Raw genomic sequence first — 19,729 nt, forward strand, 5'->3', positions numbered from 1 at the left:
TCTCTCTCTCTCTCTCTCTGTAAGAGTAGAATATAATCCAAAAAGAATGTTCCTACTGTAAGAACGTTAGGAATTGGTTCCTAAAAATAAACAATCTGGAACAATAATGTGTTTGCTAGATTGTCATACAGAACATTTCTAAACAAACCAACAAATTCTACTTGCTAAATGGTATTTGAATTAAGTTTCACTACCTAATAAATGCATTTTTCATGTGATTCTTTACTGAATCTCAACCGTTGCTTTCTGTTTCATAATGGTGTCCATCTGTAACCCTCCATTTACCAGATTGGGCTGTTCTCTTTTTTTGCCTCAGACTTTGATGAAAGATTAATGATTCAAATGTTAAGGATTCTGCAGCCTCTCTCTCGCTGTCTCTCTCTCTCTGTCTCTCTCTCTACTATTTCCAGAGAAGCCTCACACCCTCCTCTATCAGTTTCGCACCCTCATCTTTCTGACTGGGAACTTGGCACCTTGAAGGGCATTTTGGAGGCAGATCTATGGTTGGCTTTCATGTCAAGATCTAAGAATGATTAGCGATTCAGTCCAGTGGGATTCAGTTAGACAGCTAAATCTCCCATCACTATTTACCTACAACAAGAAGATATAGATTAATGTCACCAAGTGAATACACACAAACTCACACATTGGAAATAGTCATGTGTGACATGACACAAAACGCACAAAAGTTGGCAATACAAGTTGTATGGTACAGTTTTATGCAAATAGATACGTGAAAAAGGACAGCTTCGATTTGTCCTTTCGATTTGATTTTTCTTTCGTTTGATTTGCGAAAGAAGACCGCTGACGGATGTTCCTTGGCTTCAAGTGGCCCCAAAAATGAAAGTATCCTGAAGAAGGAAGTTTAATGCATGCATGACCTGAAACAGAAGAAGAGACATTAAAAACATAGTAAGGATAGCCTACATAACATAGTAATTCTAATTAGATATAGATTTATAGTCACTATACTTTAATTTGAAACCTAGCAGGCATAGGGCACTATATATGTCACTTACCCTAAAATGTTCAAAACACAACAAAAAGGCAAGACCTTAAAGAGGAGTGAAAATAAAAGAGATAAAGAAGAAAAGCACAGAGGAGAGTGGGATGATGAATGCCTCCCAGGCCCCAAACCAGACCAAGAGTGAGATAGAGAAAGACACAGGGATGTTGGATTGAAGTGGTCCCCAAAGTGCAAATGAAGCCAGGCGATTTATCTAAAGCTATGACTATGTCAGTTATGGAAATTAGGGGTCATCTTGTCTGAAACATTGTCACAGAAATCACATATTCGCATTTTAATCAATCCAATCCAATCAGACCTTCTTCAGTAACTCAGTATTATAGTATTATTAATCAATTATTGGGAGATGAGAGGCTCTGTGGCTCTTAACAATGGAAAAAGCGTAACGGCTAACTTGTATCACGTGAGGCACCTCAGCCTATATAATGGCAGTGACGTCAGTGGCCAGCGTTCATGACAGTCAGTTACGTATATGGCATTATATTGGTGGATCAGTTATTTCATTTAAATGGCTTTCTTTTCTTACAATGAGTTTTTGGCACATTATAAGATTCCTGTAACACCATGGAACTATGCAAACGTGTTTGGTGCTATATCCCCTAAAATCTGTATGCTGTCAGAAAAGAATTAACATTCAACAATGGTCCCCACTCAATATGAGTTCTTGTAATATTTGTTTTTCCCTTAACTCACAAAACAGATCCATAAGAGAGTTATCTCAAAGAAACATTGTGTCTTTGCCTTAAATTTACTCACATTGGAATCATTTTATAGACTCATATGGAAAAAGGTTTGACTCACCCAATTCATATTTAAAGGTGCACTATGTAACTTTTCCGTCCACTAGAAGTCGCCTGTTCAAAACAAAGGCGTAGTTTGATGACGCCACATTTGAGCGCAGAATCTTGGGACATGTGGTCTTCATCTCACAGCCGGTGGAAAAGAATCGGGGTAGGTCTCGGGCAGAAATCATGTTCATGGATGTGATTATTAACGTTACTGTAGTCTGAAGCAGGACCGAGTGTTGTGGAGCTGAGCAAGGCCGCTGGAGCGATTGTTAAAGGTCCCATGGCATGGCATTTTTCTATTATTTTATAGTGTTTTCTGAGGTGTACTTACATTATTAGTATGATTTTTACATCATAAAATGTCATAATTTAGAAATAAAAGGTATTTTTTCTATACTGCTGTTTGCCCTGTGGCTGAATGCCCTGCTTCAAGAGGCGTGTCTGCTGTGAGACTTCAGTAAAAACGCCCACTGTTGTGATTGGCTGACATCTTTGCATTTTAAATGAGCGGAGGGGGCGTGGTTTAACGAGGCACGAGCAGGCACGAGTCTGCCAGAGAGACGATGGACCTGAGTTCACTTCTCATCAGTTCTCTCAGCATGTCTCAGTTCAGGGTGAACTGTTGTAGTTACTAGCATATACTTCAGGTTATTAGTTTATTTCTAGTCGGAGGGGCTGTCACTCATGTCAGAAAGTTAGTAACTTTAGTAAATTATGGATCAGCGCTGACTCGAGACGCGAACCGTTTAGAACGATTCAGTCCGATTTGGTGAACTGGTTCGGTTCACTAAAAAGAACCGATTCAAAAGAATGATTCGTTCGCGAACCGGACATCACGGAGACGAAGCGATTGCTAACAAAGTTATTTATAGTAACTACTGAGTTAGCGCTGTCAGTCAGCGCGAGTTTATTGTGTTTGTATCTGAGAGTTCTGAATAAACACGAGTCCCAGTCACACCGAGTCCGTCTTCATCATTATTCTACCAACTTTGTAACACATGCAATGTACCATTATAGCGAGATGAACGAGTTAGTAAGTGTTGAGTATAACATTATTTCTAGATATGTTCCAATCATATGAATAGCGTCATTGACGCGCATTGAGTAACGTTACACAGCGCAAACAAAGACACAACAGCTGTAATCGAATGTAATCCAGTTTATTGTGGGGAAAGCTGGCTAGCCTAGCCGGATACCCTCACGCTTACCCTCCTTCTGCTTAATCTCACGCCGCGTCTGGTGCCTCCGCTGTGGGCCAGATGCAGTACTGGGGGTCGGGGATGTTGAAGGCCGAGCTTCGGCGTGCGTGAAGTTTATCTCTAAAGATGTGACTGCTGATGTTAAACAGAAAAGACTGTATGCACATTTTAGAACAGATAGACGCGACAAGGACGTACAAAAACACTGACTCACAAGATAGAAAACACGAAAACACCGTTCTGTCGGGAGAGAGAGAAGCCGCTGCGTGTCCACTAGGGATGGGTCGCGATTTTCGAATATTCGATTAGTTATGTGCGATTATCGTCCAAAAAAAAATCCCCATGTTGTCGGTGCTGATGTGGTGCTGACGCGTTCATGTAACCAGAGGCGCTGCCAATAACGCTCCTAAAAGCTGCCAGTCAGCTCAGGGTGTTTTATACTGGACACGTTTGCTGCGGTCCGAGTCTGATTCTTCCCTCCGCCTCCGCAGTGTTGGTCTGGTTTCACACTCAACTTGAAACCTGGTGCGTTTGCGTTCATCTTACGTCATCACAAACGTGCACGGGTGTGATAGAAAACAGAACGCGGGTCAATAGGGGCTTTTTTAAATTAATTTGGTGCTATTATGTGCAGCTGAGTAAACGACACTTGGGTTAACCGTATGTGTGTCGCTTGAAGGCGGCTTTGCTGCTTGCAAACAGACTCTTTTGAGGAGACGGTGAATTGCCATTCATTTGCTGCCCTGATTGCACTATGCGCGAATACACTGCAGGCTCGCTCTCGCGATCGTATCTCAGCTAAATCATCAACACTATCATCTCTTACGTGTATGTTATTGAACTAATGACATTGTAATCGGCTAAAACGCATGTGCTGGTTACTACCCGAGTGCTGTTTGCACATTCACGTGAATCACGGCTCAGCTCCGAGAGCAACCGAACTCCGGTTGTGTGTTCTCGGGTTCGGTACCTCAGTGCACACCAAGCTCTGTAGGTAAGCTTTCACATTAGCAATTTTTCATGCTAACCGTGCCCCATTCCGAACTAAAATGCCAGAGTTAAAACGCCCTGAGACAACAGAAGAATAACACATCGTCTCACGCGCACGCTGTAGACTTGTGGCATTTATCGGTTGCGGTAACTTGGGGCGATGTCACATTACAGTCATATGTTTCAGCATGTTACAATAAATATATGGCTTGAGTTGATATAGCCTATTCCCTAATGAATTAAACAGTTTGTTATCCTACAGATTGAGAGCGTGTATGGTCTCTCTCCCCCTCTCTGTTTATACGCGTGTAGCCTTTACATGCGTGCATGCGGGGGAGGAGTTGCGATTTTCGAATAAAATTCGAATAATTCCCAGCGATCGTCGAATATAATTTTTGCTTGAAATGCCCATCCCTAGTGTCCACAAATAATAAATAATAAGCTACACATAAGAAATCAATGATCACAGATCAGAAGGAACTGAAGAAAGACTTCTGTTTTCATTTGTACATCCAAACACTGAGAAACTGCCAGTGTTCACAAGTAACGTTAATGATCTCGAGTGTTTGCATGGGTGTGGCAGATTCTCTGGGCGGGGGAAAGGGAGGAAACCGCTCCTGCTTGGACGTCAAACCAGGAGACTTCAGGATTGGCTCGTCTGGCCTGTCATTTTCTCAAAGGCAGAGAGAGACAGCCAGAACTCGGGTTTACACCGATCAACATTTCTATCCACTTGGGGACAATATTCAGGCTAGGGGAACTCATATTAATGTTGAAATACCTCATAAAATGAAAATTTCATGCCATGGGACCTTTAATAAGATGAAGGCAACACAGACCTTGCGAGCAGCGGGACTTTTATTATGACACAGTTGCCGGCGCCACTTCCGCTTTTCCGGTCATGTGTATGAGGTAACGCAGCTCTGTTTATCAAATTAGATACATCTGAGTGTGTTGAAAATGAAGCTATGTTGTTACTCTGTGCGTTCGCTTGGCGGCTGCTATGAAACTTGTTTCACACTGCAGTACGAGTAAAGCGTTTCTGCAAAACTATATGACGCAATCGACAGGCGACTCCCTCACACGTCCCGGTTCCTTGGTTAAAATAGCAATGTTTGTGATTTTATCACAAAGAACATTGATGGCCAATTTGTGTTGTTTTGGAAGCATTTATTATTTAGTCTTTTGGAGAACTGTAGAGACAACTCAGTATCACTCAGACACTCAGGTCTATATAATCAATTTTATTCTTTTAATGGCAAAATTCCATGTTCACAAACGTACGTTTTCCTGTAAAAAAAATTTAAAATAAAAAAACCTGTTTTATATCATTCAAGAAAGAAAAAGAGCATTATATTGAATCAATACAAATTTTCTATGAAGCAAAAAGCAGTTACATTTTGAAAATGTCTACACATTTAGATCTTAATTAACTAAAAAACTTTTAGAATGTAGATCTACATTAAGCCCTCCCCCTAGTGTTTGTTACATTTATGATGTATTGTCTTGTATACTGTAATTTTGTTAATAAAAAAAAGTTACAGTTTACATTACACACAGTTTCTTGTGGATAAGCGTGTTCATCTTGTGAATAATGTTCTATATTTGCCGTTATATCGCTAATAAAAGTACAGAAGGATTGCAATGTTTGTGGAATGTGCTTTACTGAGTGGAAAAAAATTGTGTGAATTGCTCTTTTAGCTGCAGATTACTTATCACTAGAGTGCACATAAAAGCACATAGTTGTAGTGAATGTGGCTTACATAATTCACCTTTGAGGTTAAACGTAGTTCTATACACAGTTCTATACACTGCTGTATAAATGCAGCACTTTGTTAGCGTGTTTGTTCATGACTGTTCAGGGACCGCGATCCCTTTAAATGTGCTTAACGCCCGTTGATGTGGGACGCTTGTCAGCACCATTTTGATTCTGAGTTTTCTCTCAGAAATAAATAAACGTAATAAACGAGACACGCACTCGTGTACTAAACGTGAGAAATTGTCGCTTGTTATTTACTGCTATTTCCACACTGGTGACCCCGACATTAGTCTGCTGGACGTATTCAGAGACATGACCGCGATCGCCGTCACTCTTAAACTCCCCGAATTCTGGGAATCGTCGGCATTGGCGTGGTTCGCCCAGACTGAAGCGCAGTTTGCGTTGCGCGAGATCACCGCGGATACAACGAAATACTACTACGTTGTGTCGGCTCTCGGTGGTGAGCCTTCTTACAAATCCTCCGGCAACTGAGAAGTATACAGCACTCAAAACCCACCTGTTGAAAACGTTTGAACTGTCGGACGCTGAGAGAGCCAGCAGGCTTTTCTCCCTTCAAGGACTGGGTGACAGCAAACCGTCCGAGCTCATGGACCATATGCCGGATCTTTTAGGTGAACACAGACCTGATTTTCTTTTCACTCAGCTTTTCCTGCGTCAGCTGCCTTCCCAAGTGAGAGCTGCACTAGCTAACACCACAATCACTGATTGTCGGAGACTGGCTGAAGAGGCTGATAAATTTTTCCTGGCCAGTCAGGGACATTGTACGCCCACGTTTTTTCCCACACACATCGCTTCGGTGACACAGGACAACTCCACACTCATCGCAGCAGCCACTTCTCGTCGGCAGCAGTTTTCTGGCCCCCAACAACCTTCAGGCTTGTGTTTCTACCATGCAAAGTTTGGAAGCTGCCAATGGTAGCCCCATCCGCACATATGGAACGAGGTACGTCGAATTATGTTTCGAGGGCAGCAGTTCGGCTGGGACTTTGTTACTGCAAAGGTTGCCGTCCCCCTCCTCGGCGCAGATTTTTTGTGTGCACATGGACTGTTGGTGGATGTAAAAAAACCTTTGTTTGATTAACGCTGTCACGTTTTGCTCTTATACATGCACGCTCAGTGGGGCCGACTTTATGCGGCTGTCTAGCATGCTTTCAGTTTCTGATGATTTCCACCGTCTACTTACCAGTTTCCCAGCCCTCACTCAGCCCACTTTCTCTGCATCTGCCGTGAAGCATGGTGTGGAGGATCATCTCACCACTTCTGGTCGCGCCTCGACCCAACCAAGCTCGCCGTTGCAAAGGCTGAGTTTGCAAACATGGAACACCTGGGCATAGTCCGCCGATCCGACAGTCCGTGGGCTTCACCCCTCCACATCGTCCCCAAACCTGGCGGCGGCTGGCGGCCGTGTGGCGACTACCGGCGGCTTAATGAGGCAACGGCACCCGACCGATACCCAGTCCCAAACATACAGGATTTTTCAGTACACCTGGCGGGCAAGGTGTTTTTTTCCAAAGTTGACCTCGTCCGGGGATATCATCAGGTGCCGGTACGACCACTGGACATTCCCAAAACGGCAGTGATCACACCGTTTGGTCTATTTGAGTTCCTGCGCATGCCGTTTGGCCTTAAAAACGCCGCCCAAGCTTTTCAATGCCTCATGGACTCTGTGTTGCGGGACCTGCCATTCCTTTTCGTGTACTTGGATGACATCTTAGTAGCAAGCACATCCAAGTCTCAGCACCTGGCACACCTCCGAACCCTTTTTGAGCGGCTTAGCCAGCATGGTTTAATTGTCAACCCCGCTAAGTGCCAGTTCGGTCTCTCCACCATTGACTTCCTAGGACACAGAGTCACTAAGGACGGTGCAGTCCCTCTCCCATCAAAGGTGGAGGTGGTCACGCAGTTCCCACGCCCGATCACCGTCAAATCCCTGCAGGAGTTCCTCGGCATGGTTAATTTTTACCACCGCTTCATCCCTAGAGCCGCTCAGCTCATGCGGCCCTTGCACGAGGCCTTGAAAGGTAAACCCAAGCACGCTGTGGACTGGACTGAGAGCAGAGACAGGGCTTTTGCTGCCACTAAGGCAGCCCTAGCGAACGCCAGCATGCTGGCGCACCCTTCTCCTACAGCCCCCATCGCCATCACCTCTGATGCCTCGGATTACACTGTTGGTGCGGTCTATGAGCAGTGGGTAAGCGGGGCCTGGCAACCGCTGGCTTTCTTTAGCCGTCAGCTGCGCCCCTGTAAGCGGAAGTACAGCACTTTCGACCGGGAGCTTCTGTGTCTCTACCTCGCCATCAGACATTTTCGTTCCCTGCTGGAAGGCCGGCATTTCACTGCTTTTGTGGACCACAAGCCGCTGACTTTTGCCATGGCCAAGGTAGCTGAGCCGTGGTCCGCTCGCCAGCAACGTCATCTGTCCTACATTTCAGAGTTCACCACGGACTTGCAGCACATTGCTGGTAAAAACAACCGCGTGGCGGACTGCCTATCACGGGCTGTGGCAGGGGCCGTCCACCTTGGTTTGGATTACAACAGCATGGCAGCGACTCAGACCACAGACCCGGGAGTGCAACTCCTGAGGACCTCGACTACAGGGCTGCAGATCGAGGACGTGGTTTTTGGTGAGCCCGGCACCACACTCCTGTGTGACGTCTCCACAGGTAGGCCGGTCATACCCTCGGGATGGAGACGACAAGTTTTGAATGCCATCCATGGTCTCTCCCACCCAGGTTCGAAAGCCTCACAGAGACTGGTTGCAGCGAAGTTTGTTTGGCATGGCCTCAAGAAGGACGTTAGAGACTGGGCTAACACTTGTGTTGAGTGCCAATGGGCCAAAGTACACCGCCACACTAAAGCCCCGTTAGAGTCGTTCTCAGTACCAGAGAGACGTTTTGACCATGTAAACGTGGACCGTGTCGGTTCTCTGCCGTCATCTCACGGTTTCATATATCTGTTAACCATGGTTGACAGGACCACCCGCTGGCCTGAGGCTGTGCCACTGACGTCAGTGGCGTCTGTCGAGATGACACGGGCATTTATTGGCACCTGGGTTGCCCGTTTTGGCACTCCTTCAGACATATCCTCTGACCGAGGCGCACAGTTTACGTCTGAGCTGTGGGATGCTGTCGCACAGAGCCTCGGAGTGAAACTCCACCGCACGACCGCATATCACCCGCAGGCTAACGGACTCTGTGAACGTTTTCATAGGTCGAAGAAGGCTGCCCTGCGTGCCAGCCTCAAAGACAGCAACTGGGTCGACAAGCTCCCGTTGGTGATGCTGGGCATCAGGACTGCGCCAAAGGAGGTCCTTCAGTCCTCATCCGCAGAGCTTGTTTATGGACAGCCGCTGCGAGTACCAGGGGATTTTGTTCCTAGCACCACGGTTCCTTGGTCTGCTACTCTCCAGCGGTCTACTTTACTGGACAATGCAAAGCTTTTCGCACCTGTCCCTACTTCCCGGCACAGCCTCCCTCGGTCACACATCCCCGCTGGACTTCAGACGGCTGACAATGTTTTCATTCGCCATGATGCCCACAGGGGACCGCTACGCCCGCCCTACGAGGGCCCATTCCGTGTTCTGGAGACGGGGGGCAAACATTTTGTGGTGGACAGGGGCGGCAAACCGGAGCGACTCTCCATCGACCGTCTCAAACCGGCTCACTTGGACGTGGCGAGGCCCATTGATCTGGCCCAGCCCCCTCGACGCGGACGGCCTCCTGCTCTGCCCCCACCCCTTGATCCTTTCCCTCCCAAGCCTCCCACACTCCATGCCCCACACTTGTGTCATGACAAGACACCGGCTGCAGAGGGGTCTCCCCGACCCCCGATACAGCGCAGCCGTTGTGGCCGTTTGATACGCCCACCTCCCCGTTGACTGTTTGGTTCTTCTCCTGATATGGTGAATTCTGGGGGGACGTATGTAGTGAATGTGGCTTACATAATTCACCTTTGAGGTTAAACGTAGTTCTATACACTGTTCTATACACTGCTGTATAAATGCAGCACTTTGTTAGCGTGTTTGTTCATGACTGTTCAGGGACCGCGGTCCCTTTAAATGTGCTTAACGCGCGTTGATGTGGGACGCTTGTCAGCACCATTTTGATTCTGAGTTTTCTGCTTCACGTAATAAACGAGACACGCACTCGTGTACTCAACGTGAGAAATTGTCGCTTGTAATTTACTGCAATTTCCACATAGTAGTGATTCACTAAAATATAATTGTAGTGGACTATTGTAGGGAATAGTGAATGAGGGTATATGGCAACCCAAAAATCTCTTAACTGATTATAACTGAAATCAACTCGTTAACACTCTGTGACACCCATTTTAACAAAACAACAAAGAGTGCGACGAGCGCTCATCGTCTGGGTTTGGAGAACGGATCAGCCTCAAACGCTGCATGTCTCTCTGCAGCTTTATATTGGACTCCTCAGGACACGCACCAAACAATGCGCAGACCACGCCCAGATCAGTGAATGAACACAGGTGGCAGCCATTTACCTATCAGGCAAGAAAACACAGGAGGGGAGAAAGACAGAGAGAGAGAGAGAGAGAGAGAGAGAGAGAAACACTCGAATAACAATCTTTAACAGAAACGTGAATACATCCTTGGACGTAACATACCCCACCCCCAAATAGAAAAAAACGTATTCTAACTTTCTTATTTTTCAGCACTACACCCTGGACAGCGCATCCGCTACAACATTTTCAGTGCCTTTTTGATGCCTAATATCCAGATTGTATTCCTGTACAATTAACGCCCATTGCATCAAACGCTGGTTGGCATTGCACATACGGGAAAGAAACGTCAGAGGGTTATGGTCGGTGAAAACAATAATAGGCACACTACTACCTCCACTACTACCACTACTACCTACTAAGTGTTGGAGCGCCAGCACTAAGGCAAGAGCTTCCTTCTCAATTGTGCTATAATTACTTTGGCACTTCGAAAACGTTTTAGAAAAATACCACACCGGATGATCAATACCCATATTGTCCTCTTGTAATAAGATTGCTCCTGCTCCAACTGAACTCGCATCCACGTGCAGCTTAAACGGATGGTGAAATTCCGGAGATGCGTAACACAGAAGATCTTTAGCGGACAAGAAAGCACGTTCACACTCACTAGACCATACAAATGTTCTTTATTCACTAAGTAGATCAGTAAGTGGGGTCACACCACTGGAAAAGTTTTTACAGAAATGTCTATAGTAACCGCACATTCCAAGAAAATGTCTCAACTCACGTTTATTAGATGGAGATGGGTAGTCTATTATCGCAGAAACCTTCGCTTCTACTGGTCTCACACTTCCTTGACCCACCTTCTTTCCCAAGTATGTCACCTCTGCTTTCGCAGATTCACATTTTGCAAGGTTTACAGTCAGAGAAGCGTCTGACAATCGAGTAAACAATAATTCAAGATTGTTCATATGCTCTGTCCAACTGTCTGAATACAGCACAACATCATCTATATATGCCTCACATTTCGGTACGTCAGATAAAACCCTCTGCATAAGCCTTTGAAACGTTGCAGGTGCATTTCGCATCCCGAACGCAAGGACAGTATATTGAATAAAGTTGTCAGGCGTCACAAAGGCAGAAATTTCCGGAGCCCGTGGCGTGAAAGGCACCTGCCAGTACCTTTTAACAGATCTATTTTCGTCACATTTCTTGCCGTTCCCACCCGATCGATACAATCTTCAGTACGAGGTAGAGGGAACGAATCAGGTACCGAAAGATTATTAACTTTCCGATAGTTCGTACAAAAGCGATACGCGGAGTCTGGTTTGGGTACTAGCAAACATGGGGAGCTCCATGGACTTTGACTTGGTACGGCTAACCCATGTTTTAAAAGATATTCTACCTCATCTTTCATAATTTCACGTTTTTTTGGATTCACCCTATACGGATGTTGTTTCACCGGGGATGCACTACCCACCTCAACAGGGCCACGCACAGACATTTTGAGGGGCAGTGACCCAAACCAAAAAAGGGGCACTGGGGTGGGGTGGCATTGGGGGCGAGGATTGGGTGCTTGTCCATACAAATTATCCATCTTACTCTTACTAGTCAGTCAAAACAGTTTTGATCTAATTTTGTGTCTATCGAAAATAGTGATATATGACATTGTATTATGTTAAATATCAAAGTTTTTGTATCTATTTGTTAATGAAGGATTTGTGGACACAATGTTTTTGGCTTTGTGGAGTAAATGTTATAGCTTTCATTTTGAAGAAAAAAGATACAATTAGACTCTTGGGGTAAGATGACCCAGCCATATTTGGCACAGGAGGCCCCAAGTGGCATGTTGTTACTGGTGTTATTGTTTTTAAACGTAATACTTACTGTAATTAACGGGGCTATTATTTAATATTTTCATGAATTAGATGTACATTTAAGGCATCTTCACTTTCATTAAAACCTATAGGTTAATTGAGTGATTTCTATTATGACAAAATATATTAGGCCTATGTTTTTTATTTTTTATTATGACATATCTTCAATTAAAATATGGGCAATTAAATAAGTAAATATTGATATGCTTGTACATAAGTCATACAAAATTACCTTTCAGATGATTATCTTTTACTGGGATTCAGATTTTTCTGTTATCAGTTATTCAATTATCCTACTAAATTGTCAAAATAAAATTAAGTAGAATATTTTTAGTATTTTACATTAAGACACGGAAGATATAGCCTAAATAGTAATAAGTCAAGTCAAGTCAACCTTATTTATATAGCGCTTTTAACAATGCAGATTGTTTCAAAGCAGCTTTACAGTGTTAAATAATGCAACATAATTTTATTCAGCTGTATAGCCATTCTGGAGAAAACGGTGATGTATCAGTTCATTTCAATTATCATACAGTGACAGTGTGGGCTTTAGATCAGTAATTTAGTTTATATGGTTAATTTATTTTAATAATTAGATTTATTTGGATATTTAGTTGAAAAATTTAGGAATAAGAATTATATCAAAAGTAATTTATAAATTCTGTAACAGTTTATGGGTTATTAAATGAAATTAGGCCTATATATATATTCTACAAAGTGTGCCATCAACAGCAAAGTTGGTGTCACTTCGGGTACAAAAACTTGATTAGACAAGAAATATAATTCTCTTCCAAGAACGTGTATTTTGTACAAGTTGTTAGCACTATTAAAAGATAATACCGACAGAAATACAAAAACAAACTACCAAAATACTAATTCCGCGGATTGTAACGCATACTGTTAATGCGATGACATTCTGGAACTGTCGTCTCCGCTTTCCAGATTTCCGCGCACAGACTCTGAGTGACGCTGGGGAGTAAGCGGGAGAACACAGGAGCGGATTCGCAGAATCGGTGGATCTTTAGCGGAGGGAAAACAGAACACTTTTAGCGGGGATGGGTAGCGAGAGGGGCACCTCAGCTGATAAGGGCAGAGGGGCAGTGGCTCTAGGCACTGGCAAAAGCACAAGGACAGAATCACCAACCTGCAAATTTCTTCTGACACTTTTTTTTGTCAAACTGCTGCTTCATTTTCGACTGCGCGACAGACAGATGAGCCTTAGCTACATCACGTGAAGTTTTAGTAACTAATTTCGGGAGGAGCACGTCCAGATAATTAAACCTATCTAAATAATGGAGCACGCCAGATAATGTAACCTAATCAAACCCAAGTGGAGCACGTCCAGATAATTAAAACCTAATGGGCTTCATGCACACTCTCTTCCGCATTCCAAGTCAGCCAGCTAGGTCACTTCCGGTGCGCGTAGCGTCAATAGCAGCTATGGCGTTTTTCACCCGGTCGCTTCAAGATCTACCTAGGATGACGGTCAACGACGTGAGTCGAATAATCCAAACACTGTGTCATACATCGACAACAAAGAAGGAGAAGGGCTTCAAGCTATACGTTTCAAGCTACATTCATAATTATGAAGGTAAGATCTAACGTTAGACGTGTAGTGTTTATATTCCCTTAGCATGCATGCTATGTAACGCTAGCGCAGTAAGTGAAAATTGTATGTGTCTGTCTAATATTGTGTGTCAATCACGTACATTTTCCTAACGCCATTGTCAATCTCAGTTTCAAACAAGGATTCAAACACAGGAGAGGTAACCATTAGGGCTGAGTGCTACCGATCAATGAGGAAAAGCCAAAAGCCTCACAGCTTGAGTGTAAGGGAAAGTTATCCTACAGGTTCAGAGCAGGCTAGTTTATGAGACAGGTTCTGTTCGTCAGATCAAGTTTCTGTGAATCATCGCATGTGATTCTGCTAAAAGCTATTTTAAATACATATTTTGATTCATATACCATCAATAACACTGGTGTGTTAGAATATTTATCAATATTTAAATATGTACGCTAAGCACTGGGATTCACAGAAACTGAGTTCTGTTTTGTTACGTCTTTGACACACGTTCTGTGTCCCTTGTTATTTAAATGAGTAGAGTGAGAATAATAACAATAATAATAAATAATAATTTGGCTACAATTTTTACCTCCCCCAAATTTAGTTGTTTTTTTTATTTTGCTTTGTAAACATTCTCACTGTACTCATCCATTCTCCTTTTAAAAAACTGTACTTTTATTCTATTGTAACATATTTTTGTATTTTCACAGATTGTGTTTAGGGATGCCCGTCCTGTACAGCTAGAAAGCTGCCAGTGTAGCTGTGTGGCAGGTACAGCTTTGTGTAATCATGTTGCAGCTCTGTTGTACCAGACTGCACATTATTGCCAGCTGAGTATCACCTCTGTTCCCCCAACACACAGCTGCACAGAGACTGAACAAAAGTGGCATAAGCCAAGAACCATGGTAACGTTTCTAAAAGAGTACTTTGATTAAATTGATGAAAATGTGTGTTTATTGATATCCTTTTTTGTTTACATGCAGGGTGTTAAACCTGGTCTGGTCAATGACATGGTGATTCTTTCAGCCAGACCCAAGGAACGAAAACTGGTAGAAGGCATCAGGTTAGTACTGTTGATATTATCATAAGTTGGCTTGAACTTCTTCCTACTCATTTTTGAACATGGGAAATAGTTTTTACTGTTATGTACAATAATTTTGGAAGCTTGTACTGAGAAGTCCATGTACTTACTTATTTGTTATTTTAATTGTATTGTATATATGTAGGTTTGTATGCTTTATGTATATTCATTTTTTTTTTCATGTTCAAATAAATAAACTAAACAATAAACAATCATTAAAGACTTTTTCTGTAGTAATCATATCAGTGAGACCTCAGATAAAGTAATCGTGTGATACATTGCATTTCAACATTCATTGTTAGCATTTTATGCTCTCAGTTGTTCAAGCAAGAAAGTCAAAAACATCCCTTCAGACTTTTTAACATAAAAATCATTAATTTATATTAATTTAGTTTGTTGGTACAACTTATGTATAACTAACTTAATGGCTCTTTTTTTTTTGTCTTTTCCATAGGAGCAACTTGTATAAGGGTGTCAGTTCACCTCTGCCTGAACTTTCCACACTCAGGGTGGATGAAGTGTACCGTGATCTTCCAAGTAATGTGGCTCCGCTAATAACAACTATGGCTATGGACATTAATGTTCCTCTGGTTGACTCTGCATTTGGAAAAGTGCAAGAAGGAAGCGTGCTATCTTATCACATGCCAGCAAAGAGAGTGCCGAAAACATGTCCACACACAGATGCTCCTTCTCTCCCACAGCTCCCACTTCATGGTTACAGGCTGGGGCCCTCTACCTGCTCTTTTGTCTGCACTGAACATCAGCAGCACCACATGATGTCCCTGGAAACAACATTAGAGACAGCACACAAAATTGCCTATGGTACAAAAGAGCAGAGTTCCTGCATTGAGTGGCACCAACTAAGGCGGCCCCGCATCACCTCCTCCAAATTCAGAGAGGTCTGTCACACCAGGGCACAGAGCTCTGCTGAAAATCTGGCAAAAAGGCTTCTGAGACCTAGCCATCAGACTGCAGACATGCGGAGGGGGCTTGACATGGAACCTGCAGCAGTAGAGGAATACTGCAGAGCAAGGGAGGTTAACCACTATCCCTGTGGCTTCCTTATCCACCCTGACGCACCCTGGATAGGGTCATCACCTGATGGCATTGTGTATGATCCAAAGGGACAGTCTGTGTTTGGCCTTGTTGAAATTAAATGCCCCAATGTAGCAAGCTATGTTGACTGCCCATATATTAAGATCAGTGAGGGTAGACACACATTGAGAAAATCGCATGCATACTTTTGGCAGATCCAGGGCCAGATGTTGATTTCTGGTTTGGACTGGTGTGACTTTGTTGTCTACGCACAGGAAGACATGTTTATTCAGAGGATTCCCAGAGACATTGAAATGACCAAAACAATGAAAGAAAAAATAGACCATTTCTTTTTTTATTGCTACCTCCATGCTTACCTAGATAATTAGGCTATTAACATCTATCACACTTTAACAACCTTCTGTAAATATTTCTCTTACTGTCAGTTCTAATTATTTCATATATATTTGTACATATGTTTGGTTCAAGTTTTATTGTTCATTTTTAGAAATCTATACACAACTGGAACTGATACATATTTTTGTCCATTCCCGGGTTTGGGTGTTTGTTTTTTACACCTTCAGTTTCTGACACATCAATGAGAGGCATGTAATGTATATTATATTTCATAGTACTGAAAATATTGTAGTGTGTGTATATATTATTAATTCATTAAATTACATGTTCCTTCCTATGAATGTTATTTTGTTGTTGTTTTTTTAGGTAATGGTTCATAACAACATGAAGCAAATTTAACACAAGTCAAATCATTGTAACTATTTATTATGTAAACATTAATCAGTTTATTATACAGATAGCTTGAAAGCACCGATGAACAAAAGTACTTATAAAATACAAATGATTCAGTACTTATATTCAAAGAGTATGTGCAATGTACAGCAGTGCATAAATAACATGAGGTACTATAAAATGCAATTTATAAAAAGTAATATACAAAGGTACATTTAAACAAAGTGGTTATAAAACTTTAATAAATAACCTATGGCCATTTGTATACATTTGCAAAAGTTAACAATAAACTGATTAGATAGATTTCTAGACAAATTGTGGTCAATTTTATACATTTAAAAAAAATAAATAACTATTTACAGACACTGTGTTTCTCACAGAACAAGTGCTATGCTGGTTTCTTTGCCCAAGCCTTTACAAGAGGCCCGTTTTCATAGTTTGTCAGGAGACAAGCAACAGCATACAGCTGATTAATGTTGCCAAAAAGCCGAAGTGGAATCTCTGTGTCAAAGAACTTGTGTTCCTTAACACGGCGTATTAGACGCTCAACATGCACCCTGAGGCGTGCAATTGTTTGAGTCTCCCTGACATCACAGGCAGACATCTGGGACCTTCCAGAGAGAAATGCTGGCCTATAAATCTTGCAAGGGACAAGGTCATCAACAAGGAAACCTCGGTCAACCATAATGGCCATCCCAGGTCTCAAAAGGGAGAGAATTCCAGACTCTCGTGTGATTTGTTTGTCACTGATGGAACCAGCATACAGTGGAGAGATAAATGTGACCGCCCCATGTGGAGCCACTCCGAGCAGCCCTTTCAGCGTACAGTGGGACTTGTATGCAGAGAACAGTTCACTCTGGAGAAGAGGTGATGAAGGGCACTGGCACCTCAGCTCCGTACAGTCCAGGATGACTGTAGTGTCTGCATAGTCCTTGAACTCAGCTGGCAGATGTTCCCTTATTTTCTCCTCTGGTATCCAGATCCTCACAGACCCTAACACAGTGTACAAAAAGTTGCTCCACGTTGTGATGATCCGACTGACTGTGGACTGGTGGACTCCATACCGGTCAGCAAGGTCACGTTGTTTTGAACCCAGCGCAAGGTAGTTGAGAAACAAGAACATCTCATCAATGGGCTGCAGGGAACGAGTCTGTTCAAAAGAAAAAAATTTACATTGAGAGCAATGTTCATTATCCCTGAACTTTAAGTTGTATTGTATGGCCCATGTAAATAAGTACTTACTACAGTGGAACTCGGCTCTGTAAAGGTGCCTCTCTGTGCTTGAGTCACACTGACCATATATGGCAGCGAGGGTTCTATTAAGGCCCAGAATCTCATCAGCAGGTCATAGGATGCAAATCTAAACGAATACAATTTAGATATTAGCATTTATATCTTGTATCATCATTTTATATTTTATCATTTTTAATTTTCAAATAGTTTGTCATATATCGGGACTTAAATAATGTTTATCAGTCATTCTGGGAGACACATCCAAGTGAATAGGGAAATAAATTATACATCAATATTGCTATGAAATATTAGATATTATGAAAATGTCAATTATTACTCCCATTATTCTCTCTCTCTCTCTCTCTCTCTCTCTCTCTCTCACACACACCACTACACTATCTCGCGCTCTCTCTCTCTCACACACACACACACACACACACACACACACACACACACACACACACACACACACACACACACACACACACACACACACAACCATATCTGTTGCTGCAAAAGTACTACAGAACAATCAGTATGTTTGACAATAACACCGATGCAAGGATACTGACAAAAGTTTAGACAAGTCAAAGTTTAGTTTAGTCCATCTAGTTACATCTTACCTTGTGAAAAAACGTATGTCCTTGTCTGAGGCAGCAAAACGATGAATCCCAAACCGCTGACTCATTGTCAGCTTGTCGACTTGTTCCCTCAGCTTCAGGATCTCCTCTCTGAGAGACATGTTGTCCTCAAGGGCTAAATCAAAAACGGCAGGATCTGGAGCAGAAGCGTAGTCGTGGTCCATGAGGATATCAGCCACCTTGCACGCTGTGTTATCTCGCGACACCGCTGGCGGCGGCCGCTCTCTCCTCTCCCATACCCCCGGTCTTGAAGTGGGAAGGGTGAAATTGTTCCACTCAAACAATGCTGGAACAGCTCCCTTAACTAATAGCCGTCTCCCTGTCTCGGACCCTGGCTCACGAACATCCTCCTTTTTAAAATGCCGGCTACATACTCGGGTATGGGGAGTAACTGTAAAGTTGTCCCTCCGGATAGCGACAAGCCATTTTCGCCTTATTTCCGCATCAGATGGAAATGTGTGAAAACTAAGTACTTTGTTGTACTTACTTGAGGCTTGACACAGAGGCACACAACAATGTTCAGCTGTAGTGCTGTCGGTTCGCTGGAATTTAAACGTTTTCTTTGCCATAACGCTATCACTTGGGCCTTGGGGACAAAAAAAATCACCTCAGCAGTATGAAAGCGGAAGTAGCTTAGCTGGCGGAGATTTTAGCGGAAGTACGTAATCGCCTGCGTGTGCATATAGCCTATTAAACACGAGTGGAGCATACTGAACTAATCAATTCAATCAACAACAGGAGGAGTGTTTATATACAGCTGACTCACCTTCCTTTCGTTGACAGTTTCTTAGCATTGTTGGTCTGATAATGACTATGTCGCAAATCCAATCATCCTCCTCTGGCCATGAAACCAGCTCTCCTCGGGACCCTCTGCCGCAATCTGCCGGCCCTAGGCCCACTCCTCCGCCGCTGGATATCGCACCAGAGCCCCAGGCTTCTCAGCGTGGCCGACCAGCCTGCTCGATCCGCCTCACGCTCACCAAGACGCCGAGGCCAACCCTCGCCTCCACCGGCGAGACGGCCAACTTCCTCCCCGGCTTCCTCTTACATCTCGACCGTCCCGACGATCCCAGCTATCGGGAAGTGGACGGTAGTAGGTCTGAGGCAAGCGCTGGCAAACTCCGACGTGCAGTTCTCGCGGAAATTGAACAAAGCGGAACTGTACAACCTTTATGTCAGCTTGCAGCCAGCCTACCGCTCTCCTAAGCCCACTTCAGCCCACAGCAGGCAGAATAGAGCTTGCAGGGCTCAGGATTCACCTCGTTCGACACCTTCTCTTCTCCGTACAAGATCCGGCTCGATT

General features: G+C 43.5%; 2 protein-coding genes across 2 annotated transcripts; one reads left to right on the forward strand and one right to left on the reverse strand.

Moving 5' to 3' along the window:
* The first annotated feature begins 13,479 nt into the window (after positions 1-13,479).
* Positions 13,480-16,505, forward strand: LOC307132935 (uncharacterized protein). Its single transcript, XM_079827565.1, has 4 exons — positions 13,480-13,713; positions 14,397-14,591; positions 14,670-14,749; positions 15,222-16,505. The coding sequence occupies exons 1-4, from the start codon at positions 13,708-13,710 to the stop codon at positions 16,189-16,191; spliced, it is 1,251 nt and encodes a 416-aa protein (XP_079683691.1). The 5' UTR covers positions 13,480-13,707; the 3' UTR covers positions 16,192-16,505.
* Positions 16,506-16,557: 52 nt separating this feature from the next.
* Positions 16,558-19,061, reverse strand: LOC307132934 (uncharacterized protein). Its single transcript, XM_079827564.1, has 3 exons — positions 18,409-19,061; positions 17,795-17,912; positions 16,558-17,702 (listed from the first exon to the last, which is right to left on the reverse strand). The coding sequence occupies exons 1-3, from the start codon at positions 18,993-18,995 to the stop codon at positions 16,941-16,943; spliced, it is 1,467 nt and encodes a 488-aa protein (XP_079683690.1). The 5' UTR covers positions 18,996-19,061; the 3' UTR covers positions 16,558-16,940.
* Between the last annotated feature and the right edge of the window lie 668 nt (positions 19,062-19,729).

Source organism: Gobio gobio (genome assembly GCF_949357685.1).
Source record: "Gobio gobio genome assembly, chromosome: 10".
NCBI classification, from domain to species: domain Eukaryota; kingdom Metazoa; phylum Chordata; class Actinopteri; order Cypriniformes; family Gobionidae; genus Gobio; species Gobio gobio.

What these genes read in the sequence shown, in the direction of transcription:
- LOC307132935 (XM_079827565.1), top strand. An exon ending in GGCATAAGCCAAGAACCATG is followed by an intron (nt 14,592 to 14,669) that starts GTAACGTTTCTA and finishes GTTTACATGCAG; the next exon opens with GGTGTTAAACCTGGTCTGGT. An exon ending in AAACTGGTAGAAGGCATCAG is followed by an intron (nt 14,750 to 15,221) that starts GTTAGTACTGTT and finishes TCTTTTCCATAG; the next exon opens with GAGCAACTTGTATAAGGGTG.
- LOC307132934 (XM_079827564.1), bottom strand. Translation starts at nt 18,995, where the DNA reads ATGGCAAAGAAAACGTTTAAATTCCAGCGAACCGACAGCACTACAGCT. An exon ending in GACATACGTTTTTTCACAAG is followed by an intron (nt 17,913 to 18,408) that starts GTAAGATGTAAC and finishes GTATTCGTTTAG; the next exon opens with ATTTGCATCCTATGACCTGC. An exon ending in CAGAGCCGAGTTCCACTGTA is followed by an intron (nt 17,703 to 17,794) that starts GTAAGTACTTAT and finishes TCTTTTGAACAG; the next exon opens with ACTCGTTCCCTGCAGCCCAT.